Source organism: Dermochelys coriacea, chromosome 21 (assembly GCF_009764565.3).
Source record: "Dermochelys coriacea isolate rDerCor1 chromosome 21, rDerCor1.pri.v4, whole genome shotgun sequence".
In the NCBI taxonomy this organism is placed as follows: domain Eukaryota; kingdom Metazoa; phylum Chordata; order Testudines; family Dermochelyidae; genus Dermochelys; species Dermochelys coriacea.
Genome location: NC_050088.1, coordinates 15,228,450 through 15,249,802, shown reverse-complemented (window position 1 = coordinate 15,249,802; position 21,353 = coordinate 15,228,450). Strand labels below are relative to the sequence as shown.

At 56.5% G+C, this 21,353-nt stretch overlaps 1 protein-coding gene across 1 annotated transcript in view; it reads right to left on the bottom strand.

Moving 5' to 3' along the window:
* NAV1 (neuron navigator 1) overlaps positions 1–21,353 on the bottom strand; it is a 226,870-nt gene that overhangs the window by 35,324 nt on the left and 170,193 nt on the right. The window contains 1 exon segment of the mRNA XM_038380090.2: positions 731–869. Within this exon segment, the coding sequence (XP_038236018.2) occupies positions 731–869 (139 nt within the window).

Here is a 21,353-nt window from a genome sequence, read left to right as displayed (position 1 = left end):
GCAGGGACAGAGAGGTGAGGGGGGCCGCTCCCAGCCAACCACACCCGCTGCCCACCCAGGAGACACTGCCGCTTGGGGAGGAGAATGCAGGGGCCTTCCCCTCTAGATCACAGGCCTCTCACCCTTGAGGACGGTCCAAGAGGCTGGGGGCCTGGTTCTCTTCCCAGCTCCACCACTGACCCACTGCCCACCACTGCCCCATTCAGTGCCTCAGTTTCCCTCTCTGCAGAGTGCCCGAGGCCATGCAGGGTCAGTGCCGGAGCCAGGAAGAGACCCAAGATCCCGACTCACACTCCAGTGCCATCACCATAAAGGCTCATTCTGCTTCGGTACCAGGGCTGGAGGCTAACTCTTTAGGGGCGGCATTACAGCTGTGGAAATGGGACAGCCCCACACTCTGATGGCCTAGACTCCTCTATAACCCAGAGCAGGCTCGGGGGCCAGCCCCTCTGTGGGCAGGTTGGGGCAGCCCGGCTGAAGTCAATGGAGCTATGCTGACTGGGCTGGCCCTGACCTGCCCGCAGAGGGGCTGGCCCCAGTGTCTCTGCCCCATGTGTGGCGAGATGGTGGGTCGCAGTCGCGTTCTTAGCCACCAGGCACCAATGTCACCAGTGCACGCCCCTCCCACCGGCGCTCTCACTGGGACACGGGCCGCCCCTCTCCAGGTCTGCCCACCCCACCCCTTTCACCAGTGCTGAACGGGCACCTCCCCATGGCAGTCAGCATGTACCGCTATAGCTGAGTTCCGCCGGGAAGCCGTGGGGCTGGACGGGAGGGAGTTGAGGGAGGAGCTGGCGTTGAACTCTTCCGAGCTGAGGTTGTCAGAGGCATCGCTGAGGCCACTGCTGATGGAGCTGCTCTCATCCCAGCTGGAGCAGGAGAGAGAGAGAGAGTTCCCTCCACTGAGCACAGCCACAGGTGCTGTGTGTCGCAGGGGGAGAGCAGGGCTGCAGCTCCTACCCCCAGGGCTCCCAGAGAAAAAACAGCCAGCCCCCCTGCACCTATCCAAAGGGCTTTCCATGCCAGCACCACCCACCACAGCACCCATGGGAACCCCAGATCCAAACAGCCCCGAACCTGCAGGAGCTCACAACCAGGATCCGGATTTTGCAGCTCAGGCCCATCCCTCATACCAAGGAGCGGGGAGGAAGCTCGGAGAAGAGCAAACAAATTCAATGGAAGCTGCCTGGCTGGCCGATTCCCCAGGAGTGGAAGCGTTACTCGGCAAGCCTTAGGAAGAGCAGCCAATAACACATCCTCCCACATGGGTTATGGCTGCAGGGGGCTGGAGAGCTGCTCTTTCCTGTACGGGCTGTGGGCCGGGATTTGGGGAAGAACAGGAGGGGGTGGGATGTTCCTCCAAAGGCTTCATCTCTACTATTGTGACATGCTTTAACCCAGCTGGAGCGCCCGCAGGGACTGGGTGGGTAGCAGGGCCCGCCTGGCTACAGCCCAGTGTGAAGCATGCTTAAGCCCAGTTTTTAAAATCATCCATGAGATCATGGGACACAAAGACCTGGGGCTCGGGCCAGCAGCGGTGACACAGCAGGGGGCTGTGCTAGTCACGTCTGATTAGTCCCATGCAGGAGGGGCCGAACTAGGTTATAACCTGTTACCCAAGGCTGCCTGTCACCCAAACATGGTCTGATCCTATTCAAACATGATCCTGCATCGTGATCCAAACCACCGGCGAGCCTTCCCAGAGGGAGGGCACCATGCCAGTCCCTCCTAGCCACAGGGCCAGCCCCACCATGGGAGCCAGCCGTGAGCCAGCGTGAGCTCTGGTGTGCTCACAAGGCACCTGATCCTGCCCCCGTTCGAGTCACTGGCAAGACGTTCACTGACTTCAGTGCGAGAACAGGCTGGGGGTGAAGGGGTGTTCCTAAGTCCCCTTGAGGGCACCAGAAGGACAGCACAATCAACATAGACCAGCATGGACGGGGCAGGAGGCAGACAGCTGCTCATCCAGCCCCTAAGAAGCACATTTCACGCAGTCTGTGAAGAAAGCACAGGATGGGTGTGTGCAGGGGTAGTCCTAGTGATCAGTTTGCTTGTGCCCGGTGTTCCTATGATCCTCCAGAGCCCGAGTGTCCCGGAGGACGGTCAGGGCAGAGACTGGGTCCCTGTTGTGTCCAGATTGTACAAGCACCAGTGATCCCACTTGGATCAGTGCTCCAGGGCCCCAGACACATTAACACAGCCCAGAGCAGAGCAACCAGCTCTCCAGCAGTCCAAGGGTTAATACGGATCCTATTGACTCTTTGACCTAACTAACCCCATATGGCACCGACCACTCCACTGGGGCTCGGGGACGGGTGGGGTGTGGCCGAGGGTAGACGTGACCCTTTTATCTTTGTCAGGGACTGAAGATGGGCTGGACGCAAAACCCCACATTCCCAAACCCCAAAGGGCCCAAATGCTGCAAATCACTTCCCACTGTGGGGCCTGAGCTCACTTCTAGCAGCCACTGATCCAGATAGATTAGTAGATACGGAGCTACTCGATCTAGAGTCACTCCGCTGACACCAGGTAGCTAAGAGACACTGCACCTTGAAGCAGGTCACCCAGCGCAGGTTTGCCTTTAACCACTGTCCATAGGGAAGGATACAAGATGGACACCACCGGGATTTCTAGGGCAGTTTTTACATTTCAAACAGACTCCGGCCCCCTGCCCCAGCACCCGTCTGGTGGACTCTAATTCAGCCCCACCTCCCTCTGCTCATAGTTGGAGGGGATTCACTTTACAGAGGGGACAGATTCCCGGTTCCAGTAGTGATTCTAGTTCAACTTCAGCACCCCAGCAGGTGTGAGGTGCTCCCTGGGCCAGTTTGCAGAGCCCTGAACTCACCTATCACAGCGCCACCCTCCCCCCAATGGTAGGGACCCCACAATAACCCAGCCCCACTGCCAGGAGCCAGCCAGGACCCCAAAGCTGGGCATGCCACAAGAGGGACTCCATATCTACAAGTTATCTGTGCCCACCATCATACAGTGGTTAGGAAAAGGATCCAGGAGTTCTGGTGCCCAGCCCATCAGACCATGCTGTCTCCCTCCAACGGCCAAAGGGAGAACACTGGATCGAATCATTCCCAGAGAGCCCGGCACTCATTTGTGGCCAAGTCTCCCTCTCCAGCGTGGAATCCCACATTCCCTCTGCAGCCGAGCAGAGCCCTGCTGGAGCAGGAGCTGAGGATGGAAGGAAGGGCAAGGCTGCTCTGACCCATGACTGATACAGATGCGATGGTTAGTTTGTAGAGACTGGCTGGAACCCTAGATCCTGCCCGGCCTGGCTTTGGGGACCTTTGGGACCAGATCCAAAGTCAAGGTTGGCAAGCGGCTCCCAGCTCTGTAACAAGCTGAACCAAACCCCCGGGTCCGAATGCTCCCAGCTCTGGGCTATTCAAATCCAGGGCCCACTCAGCAGGGGGTGGCACAAGCCCATCTCTGTGGATGTTGGCACCTGCTGAGCTGGGTGAAGGAGGGGATAAGTGCGATCCAGGCCCACAACCACCATGAAATGGCCCTGCTGACTCATCCCTCAGTGGGGAGTCCCCCCATGCACACAGTCACCGACCCTTCATCCCCTTCCGGGAGCAGACCTTTCCCCAGCTGGGACTGGCGTGTTCCCCCGGATCAGCCTGACAGCGATTGCCCCCTAATAGCTGCACCCCGCTGCTTGCATTCCCAACACGCCATGGGGTACCTTGGTGTGCACAGCGCACGGGGTGCTCCCTCCACCCTTGGCTCTGCCAGCCAGCCGCAGCAAAGCCCGGGCCCGGTCCTGCAGCCAGCAGTCCCAGGGAGTTCCCCAGCCCTGCTCACCCCAGGAAGGGCTAGCCGCATGGGGTCCGCAAGGGCAGGATCCCCGGGGACAGTCCACCCCTGGCTGGTCTGCTCTGCTCACGCAGAAGGTGTTGAGCTCATGGATGGTGGGTGGAGCCCCACTTCGGGGAGGCTAGCCCCAAGCTCCACCCCTTCCGCCCATGCCCATCACCTACTGAGGTGCTGGAAGTAGGGGGGCTGCCACACCTCCTGGACTGAAGTGGATTCCACCATATCAAGGGTTTACAGTTTGGTTCAATGGCTCTCAACACCCCCACTATACAAATGGATCCAGCACTCCTGACCACTTACACCCTGGTCTCCTCACTCCCAGCCTAATGGTCTTTACTCCCATGCTCCCCCAGCTCAGTCCCAGCCCCCACCCAGAACTCTTAGACATGCTGCACATCCGACTTGAGCGCAGGCATTTGTGGTCTCTCCCACACACCCCTTTTCCACCCACTGGAGTTCTACTAATTTTAACATCAGCAAGAAACCCTCCCCTCCCCCAACAGAGAGAGGAAGGGGCTATGTCACGGAGCTCAGCGGGGCCAGGATGAATGCACACGCAACCGAGGAATACACGGAACGTACAAACACACCGTGCATCCATGCAGGGAACGCGCACGCACAACACGTGCTGGTGCATCCACCCAGCCAGAAATCCCCCTTCTCAGCCAGCCAGCCCCACTATATCAAAAATCCCCCACTGAATTCACCGGCTGGAGCTCGAGGGCTGGGGCACGGGCACCTTCCACACGGCTCCTGTGGCACAGAGGATTCTTGCACACATATGTATGGCTGAGACTATCAGTGTCCCAAGGGGAGCAGAGATCTTGGGAGAGTGGCCCCAAGTAGACAAGGGTCATAGGAGACAGATGCCCACCCGGCCCCTCATCCTCTTACCTCCGAGCTGTTCAATGCTCCTCCTCCCAGCTGGCGCCTATGCAAGCATGGGCCTCCAGCCCTCTCTGTCCTGCCGGGCCGGGGCAGCAGCAGTGGGAAGGCAGGTCTGTGGGTCACGGATACCCCGACAGCAGGATACTGTCCTGACCTGGCTGCTGGGCCCCTGCCTGGCAGAACTCCCTCTGGAGCAATGGGCTGCTTGCTGGGGTAGCTGGGAAGGAGGCAGCAGGCCCCGGAGGGATAGGGGCCGATCTTGCAGACAGTGCCCCCATGCAGGCTCAGCAGACCGTATGGAAAAGCCCATCTCCCAGGCTGTCAATCAGCCCTCAGCTGGAGTGAGGAAGGGCCGCTCCGGACTGGGGTGGCAGCTGCCATTTCTCCCAAAGGCCCATCCAGCCCGCGACGGGGGGAGCCGTACGCCTGCAGGGCTTCCCCGCCACAGAGGGGCCCAGATGAGCACGGCCTCCTTTCAGGTCAGTGGCTGAGTAGGTCAGCGAGGCCCCTGCAGGCCGGTCGAAGGAGTCTAGCTGCAGACAACGGAAAGGGCAAGCATTGGTGATGGGATGTGGGGGAGGCCCCTGTGCCCCAGCTCCGGCTCCCTGGCACTGGGGTGCATCTGGATACAAACAGGACAAAACATCGGAGACGCCCGTTCACAGCCAGCTCGGGCCATAGGGAGCACCGTGCTCAGTCTAGGTCTCCTGTGGATGTCAGACAACATTACATAGCCCCATGCTGCCGACCCCGACGCGTTATCCCAGCCTGGAGCTCCCCCCCCCCCGATCCTGACCTGCAGCCTCCTGCTATGTCTGCTGGAGTTAGGAGCCGAAACACCTTTGACCTAGACCTCAGAGAGGGGAGGGGGAACAGGGAGCTTGCCGGGGGGAGGGATGGGTCTGTGCCTCCCAGAGGTGGGGCAGTGATGCAGAGGGGCTGAAGGGAGGAGGGTGCTAATCATCAGGATGCTACAGGCCCTTTGGCTCTTGGTTGCCGGCTCAGTTCCAGCCTAGGCCACTGATCAAGCAAAGCCTTTCCTGCAACTTGTCAGCACAATGGTCTGTGTGCCACGAGCTGGTGGGTTCTCAGCTCAGCTACTAGGTAACCCCACCGCTCCACTGCAACCCTCACCATGCCGTGTTGGGGCTTGGGCGGAGGGGCTGAGGACTTGAGTTTGCCCTTGGTCCAGGACCACCCCCTGTGGGTCTGCGTGGAGGTGCTGCGGCCAGGAAAGCTGGTGCTGGTGCCGCGCTTGACAAACCTAGATAAATAGAGGACTCCAGGCACCACGGAGGCCCATGTGGCTGCACTGACTGTGGGGGGGCTGGAACCCTGCATCCGGATAACCTTGTTAGGAGGGAGCTCAGGGGAGATGGTACAAGGGCTCAGTCGAGCTGGGAACGCCCATCTGCACATGCCCAAAGGGGAATGGGGTGGGATCCCAGGGGCAGGGGCACCCGAAAGAAGGCACAGAGAGCCAAGCCAGCTCCCATGAGAGGGGCTGGGGAGGCACTGCTGCATCGGCCAAGGGGATGGACGAGAAGGGGCCATTTCTAGTTTCTATAACGGAAGGACACTGCAGGGATGGACACCGAGCATTCAGCCTCCTGCTGAGGGATTGCTGCCTGCACTGTGGCAAAGGCTAATTACCCCACGGCCTGTGCCCCTTGTGGGGCAGGGCTGGGAAGGCGGTCGGCTGGCCAGCAGCGAGATTCCTTTGTTCTCCCACACGGAGCAACTCACTGTCAGCTGCCCCCGCTCCCCAAGACACTCTGCTGTGGGACCAGGTAATGCCCCAGCGATGGTGCTTTCACAGCCTCTATGGCATGCTGGGCTGCTAGGCTCTGCAGCCGGGGTTTCCGGGTCATGCAGAAGGAGGGGAGTCAGTTTCACTTCTCCAGCATCTGGCTCCTTAATTAGTTAATGCCTCCAGCAGGCTCTGAAAGGCTCTGTGAGGTGCTAGAGAGGGGTGGGGTGTCCTCGTGAGCCTTCCCACAGCCGGGGTTGGGCAGCGGGAGACCCCGCCGCACTGATGGCAGAACATGCTCCAGCCAGCCCTGGAGATGCCAGCAGCAGGAGCAGTCCTGGCCCATTCGGGGGGCAGGGATAGCTCAGTGGTCTGAGCATTGGCCTGCTAAACCCAGGGTTGTGAGTTCAATCCCTGAGGGGACCATTTAGGGATCTGGGGCAAAAATTGGAGATTGGCCCTTCTTTGAGCAGGGGGTTGGACTAGCTACCTCCTCAGGTTGCTTCCAACCCTGAGATTCTATGATTCTGTTCCCTGGGCTGCAGATGTGTACAGCACTCCTTCCCATGATCCTGGCACCTTCCCCAGGAACAACTGGCTGAGGGCACTTAGGGCCAGGCACCAAAATCCATGCGCAGGCATGTGACTGCAAGGGGCCAGCCCATCACTGCCCCATGGCCCATCAGAGCCGGGGTGACTCTGCCCCTCCATAAACCAGCCCGCCTTTATGCACACCAGATACAGACCACTGGGTTAGCTATCTGGGTACTTCTCTGCCCCCCCCCTTACCACAGTATCTAAGCACCTCACAGCCTTCACCATATTAACCTCTGTGAGGCTGGGCAGTGCAGTTATCCCTACTGTACAGATGGGAAACTGAGGCACACAGAGGCTAAGTCACTTGCCCAAGGGAACCAGGAGTTCCCCAGGGCTCCCGAGTCCCAGTCCAGTGCCTCTAACAAGTAGCCCACCCCTTCCGACCCATACAGCACCTGAGGATCTCAAAGCACTTTACAAAGCCCCTATCTTACAGTCAGGGAAACTGAGGCATCAAAAAGGGAAAAGTCTTGCTCAATTTCTCACATTAAGTCAGCGACAGGGCCAGGAACAGATTTCAGCTCTCTTAGATCCCGGTGCAACACCGCCCCACTGCATGCCTGTCTATGCAATCTTCACGCACACGAGGTGGGCCTGCTGGGACGCCCTGGGCAGCTAGACCCTCTGGCAGCGAGCAGCTAAGCAGCACTGAATCCATGCCAGCCACACAGGGCCACCTGCTTTAGCGCACAGAGCAGCACCCCCAATTTGCTGTAATCAGATTGCAGCAAAAGCAGGTCTGCATGCAAAAGGCAATTAAGGAAGCATTAGCCTGTATTGTGAGCAAACACCTAGGTAATTAGGCTTGAGCACCAGCCACAGCCACAACACACACACCCTTTGAAGGATGGGTAACCATGTTGTAAGGACAGATCCACACCCGATATTAAACTCCTGCTGCAGGGCTTAAGCCAATCCCTAGCTATTACGGATAAGACCTTCCTGGGCGTAGGTTGTTCAACCTCTGCCCGCTGGGGGGTTCTTACCCCTGCCTCTGAAGCAGCTGGTACTGGCCGCTGTCAGAGACAGGAGCCTGGGTATCGGATTCCAGCTCCGATCCAGCCGCGCCCATGTTCCAAGGATTTGTTTCCTCATTTCTGTGGCATCCCTCGCCACGGGAGCAGGGCCCCTTTGTGACAGGAATCAAAACGTTAAAGCACATGGGGACCTTGGATGACCTCAAGCAAATCTTCACCCAAAGCCAGCCCTGAATCGGGAAGGCCCCTCGCTAATCTCTCTGTGCTGTAACTACTGACTCACAAAACCAACCACTTCTCCATGGGAAAGTTATACCCTGCGTGGAAGCCCCTCCTTCCCCTGACCTGGGGCAGCTCCTTCGGTCTCTGGCTCCCACTTCCCCACTGAGCCTCTTGCACTTTCCAGCAAGGGATCCAAACACTAAACCCGAAACTGAGCTTGTTCCTTGTTTGACAAGGAAAGAAGCAGCCCGGCTCGCTGGCCCAGGGCTAACGCGAAGCCCCAAGATTAAAAGGAGACTCCCGGTGAAGTCTCCTGGCTTCTCACAGCCTTGCACCAGGAGACTTCACCGCCCTGATCCAGCAGCAGGAACTTGCTCTCTTTGGGATGGCACCCCATCTCCCACAACCTCCAGCAGTGCCCTGTGAGTGAGGCAGCCTCTAATGCACTGGGGGTGTGGATACTCAGAGCCCCCCTACCCCACCCACAATGATGACCTCTTGCTCCATTAAGGTTACTGTGTAAAGGGGGCTTGGTCATGTATGGGGGGGGCTGAAAGTTCTTTAGAGCAGAGATTGTCTCTTGGTTCTGCGTCTGTACAGCGTCTAGCACAACGTGGTCCGGGAGCTTCTGGGCGCTACTGTAATACGGTACACCTAATACAGAATAATAAGCTGCCAGCCTGAATCCAGGACAGCAATCAGGCCTGAAAATGGCTCCATTTTGCCATGTTTGGTGGCTCCTGCCAGATGACTGAATTGGTGACATGCACACACTTCCTACAGGAGCAAGGGTCCACCTCCCCAAAACCACCCCACGGCAGAAAGTGCAGGAGTGAGTGGCCCTCTAGGTGGATGCCCCCATGCAGGGATGAGAACGCTAGAGCTTGGCTGCTGTAGCAAAACATTCTTTGGGGTGGTTATGCCCCCGGGGCAGCCGCCTGTGCTAGTGTAAGACTAGGGTCTGGTGCACCAGCGCAGAGACTCCAGTGCAACCATACCCACGTAACTGCACTGGGACTGAGTTCTCCCGTCTAAATGCAGCTTCACTGGCCGCATGGGGAAGAGCTTGTGCCAGAGCCGATCTGCAGAGTCCAGAGCAGATGGGTGACCCTGGTGCTTCCTTCAAAGCTCCTAGAGCTGGGCCGAACATTTTGGACGGAAACGTTTTCCCACCAGAAATGCTCTTTTGTCTAAATCAAAGTGGTTTGCGGGACTTTGATGAAACCAGTACCAGAAAAATGTCAAAGAGAATCGCCTTGAATGCAGCATTTCAATTCATGTAGACTTTGCTAGGCTAGTAAAATATTACCTTGAATATTCCCTTATGTTTGCATACAGAATCTATCAAACACTATCTAATATTTCATATTCTATTATCATGTTTTGACTTTATCAAAAAAACCTAAAAACCCAGTTTTGCCTTGCCGGAACGATACACTTCAGCGTTATCCAAATGAAACTGTTCGGTGTTCCCAAGCTGAAATATTCCAGAATTTCTATCCCACCGGGAATTTCCACTTTTTGAGATTGGAACGAAAACCAACGTTGAAACATCGGAATTTTCATGGAACGGAAATTTTATCTTCCATCCAGCTCTACAAATTAGCATTCTTGCACCCAGCAGTGGATAGTCCAAGCTCCGCTCTACTTTGATATTATTTGACACCATCATTCATACACCCTTTGCTCTATTTTCTTTTCCCAAACAAGGGGGAAAAGGGGAAAGGACTTTTTCCCTTTAAAACTGAAGGTGGAAGGATACTATCCAGGAGGTGATGCACACGGGAACTGGGAACATCCCCAAGGCACTGCTGTGTTATCCCCTACGCAGCAGGTGGGGATCGTGTTTGTACAGCTCCTAACACAATGGGATCCCCGTGCTGAGCAAGGTCTGGAGGCACATCATCATCATCATCATCATCATCAACAACAAAAGGTCCATAAGGGAGACAAGGACAGTTGTTTATGAAATCCTTAAGTTCAGTCCATAATTTTAAGCCCCAAATGCTATTCGGGTTCAAGTGGCACAGGTTCTAGCCCTGACGCCTCTCTGTGAGCTCTGGACCCCCCTGGACTGATCCTATCCTGAATGGATGGAAAAGGTTTACCCGGCCCCTAATCGGGACTGGGAGGATCTGCCACTAAAGGATCTTGACTGTACAAGGTCCTCAAGCCAAATCAAAGCCCCTTGTCTCCTGAGGCAACACCTCATGCCTCCTGCAGTCAAGCAAGGCGCAGACGCACAATGCCCTTTGTAAGGGGAGCTGAGAAGCAGTTCTCATACCTGCATACCCCAGGCCAGAACTGGTGTCAGGCAGGGAATATGCATCCTCAGCCACCTTATACCATGACCGCTGCTTTGCAACAAGCCTGTGACCCCTAGTTCCTTCCCAGTGGTCGGTACAGTGCAGGTCACAGCTATGAGTAACATTGTGGCAAGAACGTAGCTCCTCCCGCTCCCAAAGCCCAGGCCCCGCCACTTGAACTACAGGAGAATCTCCTTTAGCTGTTAGCAACATGGGGCCTATGACACACAGTGCAGCAGTTCAGATCCCATCCAGTAGAGGGCATCAATACTCACATTAACCCACTCATTAACCTCATCTGCACTCCTATCAGGCTATGCTATTATGTTGTCAGCTCTGCCAAGCTAAGCAGCGCTCAGCCGTGTCAGTGCTTGGATGGAGGCCCTGAATAGACTAGGTAATTCAGAGGCAGGCACTCTCCCATCCGAGTCAGTGGGGGCACAGCGGAGTTGCTAGAGAGACTGTCACTCAGATTAGACACTTGAGGCCCCATTTAAAGGTCCCTAAAGACTCCTGTAGAAGTGGCAGTAGTGACCCCATTAGCACAGGGGCTGGGGGGGAGATGTACAAGGCACCTGGAGGAGAAAGGGGTGCTACTTGCATGTTAAGCATGATCACTAGGGTCCAGATTACTAAAGAGTTAAGCTCCTAACTCCCATTAAAATCAATGTCAGTTTGGCACCTAAGTCCCTTTGAGAATCTGGGTGCAGGTAACTCCAGCGCGCCACCCACTGTGGAGCATGCTGTTACAACAGGGGGTGAGCAATCCATTGTGGGGGGAGCAGAGCTCACCTCTGCACTGCTCTGACAGGCAAGCACTGTCCTGCAAAGGGAGTGGCTCGGCTCTGGAGCAATCGCACCCCAGCTGGGTGCATTCGATCCATAATAGACTAGCTCCTCCCGAATGCCAGGTTCAGTGGCTGGAGGGCTCTTCAAGGTCATTCAGGCTGCAAGGCGAGGCCAGCACTGGGTCGGAGCCGGAGAGTCACCATCTCCTGCTCCAATCCATCATATATAGACCACGCCCCCCCACACCCTGTCTGCCGGGGCGGATGAAAAGAGGGACTGTCAAAGCAGCCAGCTCCACTGTGGCTCCTGGAACACTGCACTGTTTGTATCTGCCCTGACAACTGCTGGAGCACATGGAGCGGGAAGAGCACCAACACCAACAATCGGCTCCCAGCCCAGCCACTCCCCTCCCTGCTTGGTGGGAGGAATGAGACAGATGGATGGGGTGAGAGGGGAAAGGGGCGAGAGACAAGGAGCGCAGTGTCACCCGGGTGAGAGCCAAGTCAGACGGGTGTAAAGAGGAAGAGGGGGGCAGGAGAGATTCGCAAGCTATCCTGGGAGGTGCGGAGAGCCCCCCGTGCTTCCGCTGCAGAACTGGAGATGTTCAGCAATCTACATGATCGGGCCCTTTAAAGTCCATCCATACTGGTGGAACGTAAACCGGTACATGCTAGCAGAGTGCAATATTCCCCTCTAGGGGCTGGGGCCCCAAAGGATAACAGCCTACTATACTCAACAGGGAACAGAGATACTCCTGTGCCTTGAGTGGCAGAGGCAGTGCCAAGGCGGTGTCAAACTGTGCTGCTGAGCCAGCCGGGGGACCACCCCAAAGCCAACTCAGAGCACACCCACTCCCCCAATAGGCAGGAGAGCACAGTGTGTTTGAACAGCGCACCCTCCACCCAAAGTACAGCCATCCTTAAAGGGCACTAGCCCAGGTTGGCATGAGTGCAGCTTAGCTTGTGTGCCCTTCCTTACACAATGGCAGCGAGCAGAGTCCAGCAACAGCCGTTCTTGGTGGCTGGTTTATGAGGAGTCTCCCCGCCCCACTCCAGGGAATGGCTTGGGAGCAGACATCTGACGCCTAGCGGATAGAGGGCAGCAAATGCATGGGGCCCCAGGGGAGCTCTCGGCAAACCCTCTGGGAACAGCATCTGCCCCCCAGTCTGTCAATCCTCCGCCATCCACACTGGGCACAGCTTCCCAGCCCTTCCCTGCCTTGGGTCATGCCCTGCTCTGTTCTGTGCAGGCCTGCCAACTGGGAGTCTGCCCCAGCCCTCTGCCTGCCTTGGGCTCAGCTCTCTAGCCAGGACCCAGCTTCTGTGGGCTGCCTTTCTTGCAGGCCAACCCTGCATAGGTGTAGCCAGTGGAGCTAATAGACCAATCAGTTCTGTTCCAAGGCCTTCCCCTCCCCCCCCATTAACAGTCCAGGGCACAGTGCCCCCAGTTGGCAAACGAGCCCTGCAGTAATGAGCCGGAAGAGGGAAAAATACCCCAGCTAAGGAAAGTGGCAGACATGACTCCAATGCAGCTACTCTGATCGGGTTATTGAGAACAGCTAAACAAGTCTGATTCCAGTGACAGCCTTCGCCACTGCCCTAGGGAGAAGCAGGTGGCATGTGCTGGAGTCACACAGGGCAGATGCCCCCGCGTACCCTGCTGGAAGGGTATTGACTGGTAGCACTGATACAGGCTTTTAGCCACAGACATCAGAGCCATTCCCAAGGGAAGCCAACATCTCACCTGGAAGCCAGCATCATGATACTGACGGGGAAACTGAGGCACATGGGAGTGACTTGCACAAAGTTGGTCAACGGCACAGCTGGGAATAGAACCCAGGACTCCTGATCCAGTTGGCCCTGGGCTCCCTCCTCCCCCCGTTGGCATACCACCCTGATTGCAGTGAAGCATACAGCTGCACCCCTGCCCCCCCCCCGCTAGTCAGGTGACCAGGGGCCACAGGCACATGTGGTTCAAGTGCATTTGGAGGTTTGCAGTTTCCCCGTCGCTGCCTGTCTCCTCCTGCTCCAAGACAAGGGCTGGGGGCAGTCGACATCCTCAGTGCCACACTGGCATACCAGGCCCATGCCCCTCCTCCATCTGGGGCAGCCTGCTGTACGGAGATCCCTTGGCACTGGGAGGAGGGATACAGCTGTGACCCAGATGTTGCTGTGTGATCAGTTGGCCAGGGCTCAGCCCAGATGCCAGGCTGCCCAATGCAGACACCCTGTTAATATCAAGGAAGGAGAGGATGATTTAGGGTACTCCGAGGGGTCTAACTAGTGCGGCTGGGATGCAACAGAGAAAGGGAAGCCATAGGCTGCCTAGCAGTCTGAGCTCTCTAGGACTATGGGATACTTTCCGGGTGGGAGCCCCATTGCTGGGGGCACTTCAGCCTAGATGGGGCACGACACTGGAGAACACAGGAGAGGAAATAAGCTTGCACTAGTGGCAGATGGCTTAGAGCTGTTGTTCGGGAAGGCAGCATGGCCTAGTGGATAGAACCCCAGTCTGTAATTCAGGAGACCTAGGTTCTATTCCTGGCTCTGCTGGAGACCTTGGGCAAGTCTCTGTACCTCAGTTTCCTCCTCTGTGAAGCGGGGATGATGATACTGATTGGCTTTGGGATGAACAGCACTAGATATCAGGATCACCCCATGGCAGCAGAAGCTGAGTATCTAGTGACCCCGGGTCTGTCCCACCACCCTGCCTTTATGCCCTACGGACAGAATACGCTCTCCATTCCTGGTGAACTCTGTCCCTTGATCCGACTCCGAATGCTCCCTTGGGGGCTGGTCTCAAATCCAAGGGGAGGCACCAAATGCCCTGCATTAGCTGCTCTTCTGTGCTGGCATCATAACACAACCGTGTCCGAGACACATGCAGCTCAGTGGGGGTTCAGGCCCTGTGCCTCTAGTGTGAACTTCCCGATTCAGCCCCGCAACCCTCCATCCCATCTGGGCTGTTGCAGCAGCGAGGAGAGGTGACACCCTCGTGTCTTCCTCCGGCAGCTGGAAACATGGGACGTGTCGGCCACGAGAGCATGGCAGTAGCTTTGCTGGCCCCTGGCCATCAATAGCTGTGGCTGGGTTTAAAACTCTGGCTAAACCTTCGCTTTGATGCCCCAAACACGGCAGCGTTGTTTTAAGCGCCTAGCAGCAAGCGCTGCGCTGAGCCCCTGACGGATGCGGATGATGTTCCACGGGGATGCGGGGGAGCCAGCGGTAGGGATGGGAAGGGAGAGATCTGGACCATGTGTGCAGAACAGACATTCCTCTCGGATTTAATATTCCTCCCCCAAACACACAAACTTCCCTGCTCCCATCCTTCCCCTCGACCTTAGAGCAACTCCAGTGAGGGACGGCCGCTGTCTGCCTCATCATGTGACTGTGGTTTGGAACGGCTTGGCGTGAGTGGGCTGCTGTGCTCAGCCAGCCGGCAGCAGGGGAACAAGCTGAACCCTATGGAAAGAAGGATTTGCGGCAGAGGAGAGAGGCTGCATTGCTGAGCCGTGAGTTTGCTGGGAATTAATTGGTGGAGGCAGGGGCAGATTGACTGAGAAACAACGAGGGCTGGTGGGGGCTGGGGAGCGGACACCCGACGCCTAGTGGTTAAAGGGCAGCAAATGTGTGGGGCCCCTGGGGAGCTCTCGGCAAACCCTCTGGGAATGGCATCTGACCCTAGGGAGCAGCGCTGTGCTGGGACATGGGGTCACCATCCTTAAGTGCCTCTGGCACACGGAGGACGTGTTGCCACAGTATTTGGTGGGTGAAAGTCCTCAGTGTCATATTAATCCTGGAGGGCAGCAGTGGGGCATAAGAGGGGTCCCTTCTGCACGGTGGGGAACTGTCACCTCAGGTATGCCTTAAGCAGCGTTGCTCAGGCAGGGCGCGGTGATGTTAGATACTCTCAAAGGCAATGAGGGAAGCTTTCTGGATGGCTGAACCTCTCCCATACAGACTCCTAGCTCAGCGGGGGTAGGAGCGGTAGCAGGAAATCCAATCTCACCCTGCAGGCTCGGCCAGCAGGAGCCAGCCAGATGGCACAACAACCCATTTGCTGGCATTTACGGAAACGGAACTGGCACAGTTGCTTCGCTGAGATTGGTGGGTGCCTCCCTGTCCTCAAGCAATCCCATGAAGAGTCGACAACCAGCCCTAGCTCTCATCCAGCCCTTTTCATCACCATCTATCATGTCTTGATCCTCACACACCCCTGGGAGGCAGGGCAGGGCTACTAGCCTCATGGGGCAGATGGGAAACTGAGGCACAGAGCAATTAAGTGACTCTCCCAAGGTCACAAAGGAAGGCTGCAGAACAGGGATTCAACACAGGTCTCCTAAGTCATAGGGTAGGGCCCTAACCACCGGACCATCCTCCTGAACCCTGAAACAATCACCAATCTGAGCCCAAATGATTTGTGGAAAGTGTGTTCCTTGATATTTATTATTCTCAGTAGACCTGGGTTCTATTCCCAGCTCTGCCACCGGCCTGCTGGGGATGTTGTCATTCTCCCTCCCTGTGCCTCAGTTTCCCCATCTGTAAAACGGGGATAATGATTCTGACCTCCTTTGCAGAGCACCTTGAGAACTACTGATGAAAGTGCTAAGTAAGAGCTAGGGGTTATTATACTCCACCTAGCCACAAACTTTCAGCCATCCAGACAGGAAACACAAATGATCCCAATGTGACTGAGGGGGCCAGTCTGACAACACGAAGGAAGACGATCTAAACCCTTGGTGAAGAACCCATAGAAATTTGCCGCAACTATTCAGCCTAATCTTTGACAAACAGAACTGGCAGAAAATCCAGTCAATTCACAACTGCTCCCTTGTCCAGAAGTTGAAAACAGCTTCATAATGAATACGGAGCAGCTCCACCTCCTGCACAACGCCTTCCTATTTCTAAAGAAAACAACGAATATTTGACGTGCCTAGACGTGTATGCACAGCACCTAGCACAATGGGACTCGAGTCTACAATTGGGGCTCCTTGATGCTACCACAATACATCTAGTGAAGAACGTACAATGCCCATCGCAAAGGGATCTTGGTCCAGGACAAACCTGGATAAATGGTCTCCTTTGAAAATCCACAAGCAATCGGTATGTTATCAAGATCTGGTTTGAGGAGCACGTGCCAGCATTCAAACCGGTGTGTTACGACCACCGCAGGCAGAGCTCAGTTCTACTGCCCGAGGTAAAGGAGAATTTCCATTTGCAATGCAATCTTATGCACTGACTTAAAAGTAACCTGCAAAAGGGGGTGGTGGGGAACAGGTCTGTCCCCCTTTCACTTCTTTATGGTTGCTCAGAAATTCAGGGCTTGTCTACCCTGGAGGGCTCTCCGCTGACTGATGTGAATGGGAGTGATACACAGACAGATGAAGGGTGCTGCAGTCAAACAGATCCCACCACCCCATGACTGCCAATGCACCTCCTCACACCCACAGCCCTGCCCCCATCGCCCCACAGCTCTGCCCATGTCCCTCACTCCTAACCACAGCCCCCTGCTATTCCAGTCCAGGGCCACATCAAATCAACTAAACACACTACCCATGCATTCTCCGCAGGAGAGGAGTCCAACGGCCAGTTCCACGCCCTGCGTGCTGGTTGACTTCCTAGTAATCTACCAGTCTCTGACTCATTCCAACAGGAGATTTGCACTGTCAGGTCAGGTGCATCCAAACAGCCACTTCCAGGGTAGCGAAACGTCCCCTGCGCAGGCAGCGTTAAAACAACTCCGTAGATTCCTCCCCGGGCCTGTGCGTGAGGGAGAGACCAGGCCTTGCCTTGAGATAGCAGGACCTGTGCTCAGCTCCTCGAGCTCCCATCTGATCAAGCCATGAGCAAGCCCAAGAGGAGGTTGTTCAGACAGAGGACATGTATGTCACTGAGTGCAGACTCCCAGTCCCTGTAGCTACCAGCAATGGCCAGCCCAGGGCACAGGCCGCTTGGAGATACTTTCTGGCACACACAATCAGCCTGTGGAACTCCCTGCAATTAGGTCAGATTCAGGCACAAAGCTTCTCTCCATCAGCTCTCGCAATGGACTACAATCATACACCTTTGTCTATAACAATGGGGCTGAGTGGATGTGAACTCCCATTCCCATTGATAGGATAAGAAAAATCTCAGCCTAAGAGCCCATGGGACAAGTCCTGCCCCTGCCCACAAGTCAATGAGCTGCACAGGCCATAGGCAGAGATCCCAGCCCTTTGGGATCAGGGGGGTGAGGGGCTGGATGCTGTGTGAACTGGCAGGGGGTGCTGCTGCTGCTCTGGCCCTTACATACTAACTAGGGGCCCAACCTGGCATAGTGCTTGGCACCCATGACCCCCAGTGAAAGCTACTCTTGAACCTCCCAGAAGGCACAAGGGTGGAGGCAACCAGGAACTGGAAGCGGAGGTGGCATCTAATGTTCAGAGCAGGGCACTCGGCTCAGCTCCTTCCCTGGTACTGTGAGCCTGTGGTTGCCTTCGCCATCGGGCAGGAGCAGTCCCTCCTCCCAGACCAGGAAGCCCTTAGCTAGAAGGTGCTCAAGAGACGCAGGGCATTAGACCACCACCCACAGTGCCCAGCACATGGTATCTCTCGAGCCCAGGGTCTACTCCAGGGCAGAGCAGAGCAGGATTATCATCCACAACCAAGGGACTGTCCTGAGGGCACAGTGAGCGGGTCAGGTCCTGGATGAGGCCATCACTGTTCTGGGCACTGCACAGACCCAGAACAGAACCCAGGTCTCCTAAGCCTAAGTGCAGTGACCCAGCCATGGGACCATCCCATCGTTCACCTGAACAGCAGCTTAGCCCCCCTCCCAGCCCCCCCCACTAACAACCCAGCCCAAAGCCCAAGTCCCGCAGCACCCCAGCAGCTCCTGCTCCGTTTCCCATCCAAACTCCCCGAGACTCCCGGGTTCTATTCCTGACTCTGCCACCTACTCATCACTTTGGGCAAGTCACATCCCCCCTCTGTACCTCAGTTTCCCCCCACCTTAAATAGGGGGATGAGAATAACAATGGCACGCCCCCCATCTCTTCTGTCAGAGCAGTGTCTGAGGTGCTGAGTGCTAGTGACTTCTGAGGGTGCTCTGGGTACCCAGCACATCCCAGGGTTGCACCTATACTGCAGGTGTCAGAACAGCCTGGGAGCAGGGGCAGGCTCTCCTCCCAGGGATCAGACTCTCAGGTGTTGGCTGGCAGCACACAGCCACTGCCATGCTCCCTGCCGAGCCGCAGCCCTCCTCTGCCCACCTGTCCGATCCGCACTGCCTCACCTGTGCAGGGGTTCCTGTCTCCCAATGCATGCCCCTTTCTCTGCTGAAGCCATCAGCCTGACACGTCCCCTCTTCACACCAGTACCCGTCCCAACCCCCAGCACTGGGTCCCGCCTTCTCTCGAAGTATGCCATGGCCATACATGCCTGCAGACCCCGGCCCCGGCCCTGGCTGCAGTCCACCTCCCCCCATGGCATGTCAATATCAGACTGAGATGGGGGGTTGGGATGAAAGCTCCTTGCCTGGCTCCCAGCATGGTTCTCCAGGCAGGGACCGTGCCGATGTCTGTGTCTCACGCAGCACCAAGCACGCTACGGCTACTCAGGAAATCCACACCGGCCTGGCAGTTCCTGGGGGTTCTCCTTCCCCTGCCCCCACCTGCAGTGCTCTGGCGGGGGGGGGGGGGGGGTTGCCATCCGGTGGTACAGAATGAGACAGCTTTCAGGTGCGGACTAGAACAACCCCACCCTGTCAGCCTCCCCTTAGCAGGATGGCAGATGGCCAAGTTACCAAACCTCCTGACGGGGCTGAGGCGGAGCAAGCATCCATGCCCCAGCTGCGCGCCTTTTGGCTCCTTCCCCACATGCCCACATCTGTCTCTGCTAGGGAAGACTAGACGTAGCAGGATGGGCAGGTTGCTTGGAGGCAAACCGTAGAACCCAGTGCAGCGAGTGGGCCCAGGGCAAGGAAAAGAGAGGGGGTGCAGGCAGATCAGGACTGAGGGGACCTGGCAGAGCTGCATGTGTGGGGAGCCCAGGGCTAGGGTAGCAGGGGGACTGCGGGTAAGTACCGGGAGAGCACAGGTGAACAGTGGCAGTTGTTCCGAGGAGACTCCCATGCCTGCTGCAGGCCAGGGTCTGGGTGCACAATGAGGGCATTGGGAAGGAACCTGCCCAGCTAGCCCGGCTCTCACAGGAGTATCAGACATCGAATTTCACCCAATTAAAGGGAAAACCCAGGGCTTCAAGGCAGAGACGGCCAACTGCAGACCTCATCCTGCCTGTCCAGAGCGTTACCCCCGCACAGTCTAACGAGGAGCCATTCAGCTACCCTGCAGCCGCTGCCTCCGACTTGTTGAGACTGTAATTGCAGTCGGACGTGGGCCAAGCAAAGCAGCTCTGGAGATTGGAGAACAAGAAGACTGCGCTCACACAGCCCCCAGCCGGTGTGAACTGACAGAGTCACAGACCCGCAAGCAGCTGAGTCACCCCAGCTGGGGGTCTCTGGACACGTGCTCGGGGCAGGAGCAGCCCGACTCTCAGCATAGGGCGGGTTTGGAGTTAAATCAGAACCCAGCACAGGATCTTTGTCTTATACTAACGGGACCCCAGAGGCACTACAGCTCCTCACGTTCCCAAGGAGCCATGAGGCTGACCCACGTGTAGCTCCATTCAGAGACAGTTTGGCGCCGCTTAACCTCACACCTCAAGAGTGTCCTTATCCCCACAGTAGGGGAAACTGAGGCACGGGGAAGGGCTCTGACGTAGCCCAGGGAGTCTGTCGCAGAGCAGAGACTGCAGGCTGGGAGCGCCAGTCTGCAACAGGGACATTCAGCAAGGCTGGCCATTGCAGGTGTCAACATTCCTGTGTGAGAGGGGGTGCCGTGTAGTGGGTAGAGCAGGGCCCCTCCATGGCCAGGAGACCAGGGCTCTGTTCCTAGCTCTGGTCAAGTCACTTGGTTTTTATGGGCCTCAGTCTTCCTCTGCTGTAAAGTGGGGATAGCAACATGAGCCTCCCCCATGGGACAGTCTGATGTTGGGGGTCAGACAAGGGCCCCATTGTTATTTGTTATTATTAGACACACAAAACCCTATCCTGTTTCTGGGAGCAACACACACTAGCACTAGTGGATAGTCTATATATGTGTCTACTACTAGCTAGAGGAGTTACTCCTTTAGCTCAAGGTCTAGAAGAAGCTTGTGCTATTAGTGCTGAAAACCCTGGGTTCAAACCTCTCTGGTGACCTTTGGGGGTGCAACATAAGGTTTCCTGAGACCACATACTTGTCCTACTGAAGTAAATGGGAACGCTGCTCGTGGCTCCAATGGGACCAGGAACTGGCCATCAGGGAGGTGACTAGGAAGAGGGACATGGGTCAATTGCTTGCCTCTAGATCTTGGCTGGTGAAGGGAACTCCAGCCCCAAGGACCCAGTTAGGCTGGAGGCTGAGAGCTCTTTGGCCGAAGTATAGAATGATGAGCCACTTGAGCTGTAGTCGACCACACCTGGATCTGCCCATGGCTCTGTCGGCCACACTACCAGCAAATTCAGATGCAGCCCTCCTGCCATTAGCCTCGCTGTCCAATAAAAGGAGTCAGGAGCATTGGAGAGAGAGTTCAGAACCGGAGTGCTGGCTCCTAGCCGGGGAGGGCAGAGCAGGGGGTCTGTCTGTTAGACTTATCCCAATCCTGATGATGTTGGACAATTCCTTAATGGCCAAAGAGCAATTCCACCTTCTCCTGGTGTCCAAGGAAGCACCGCCTCTGGGGAGAGGAACTTAACCTCCCTGCCTTCCAGAAACAGAGCTTCAGCCCCAGGGGAACCTGGGCCTGCAGAGCTAACCAGGACCCCTTGCTCAAACTGAACACCTGGAGGCTGGGAAGGAGAACTCCCCTGCGTGCACGTGCAACCACTTCCCCATCCAGGTGCCCACTTCCTCCCTTCAGAGGCTGCCTCAAAGGCCAAATATTTAACCATCTGCCAGGGCAGGCTGCAGAG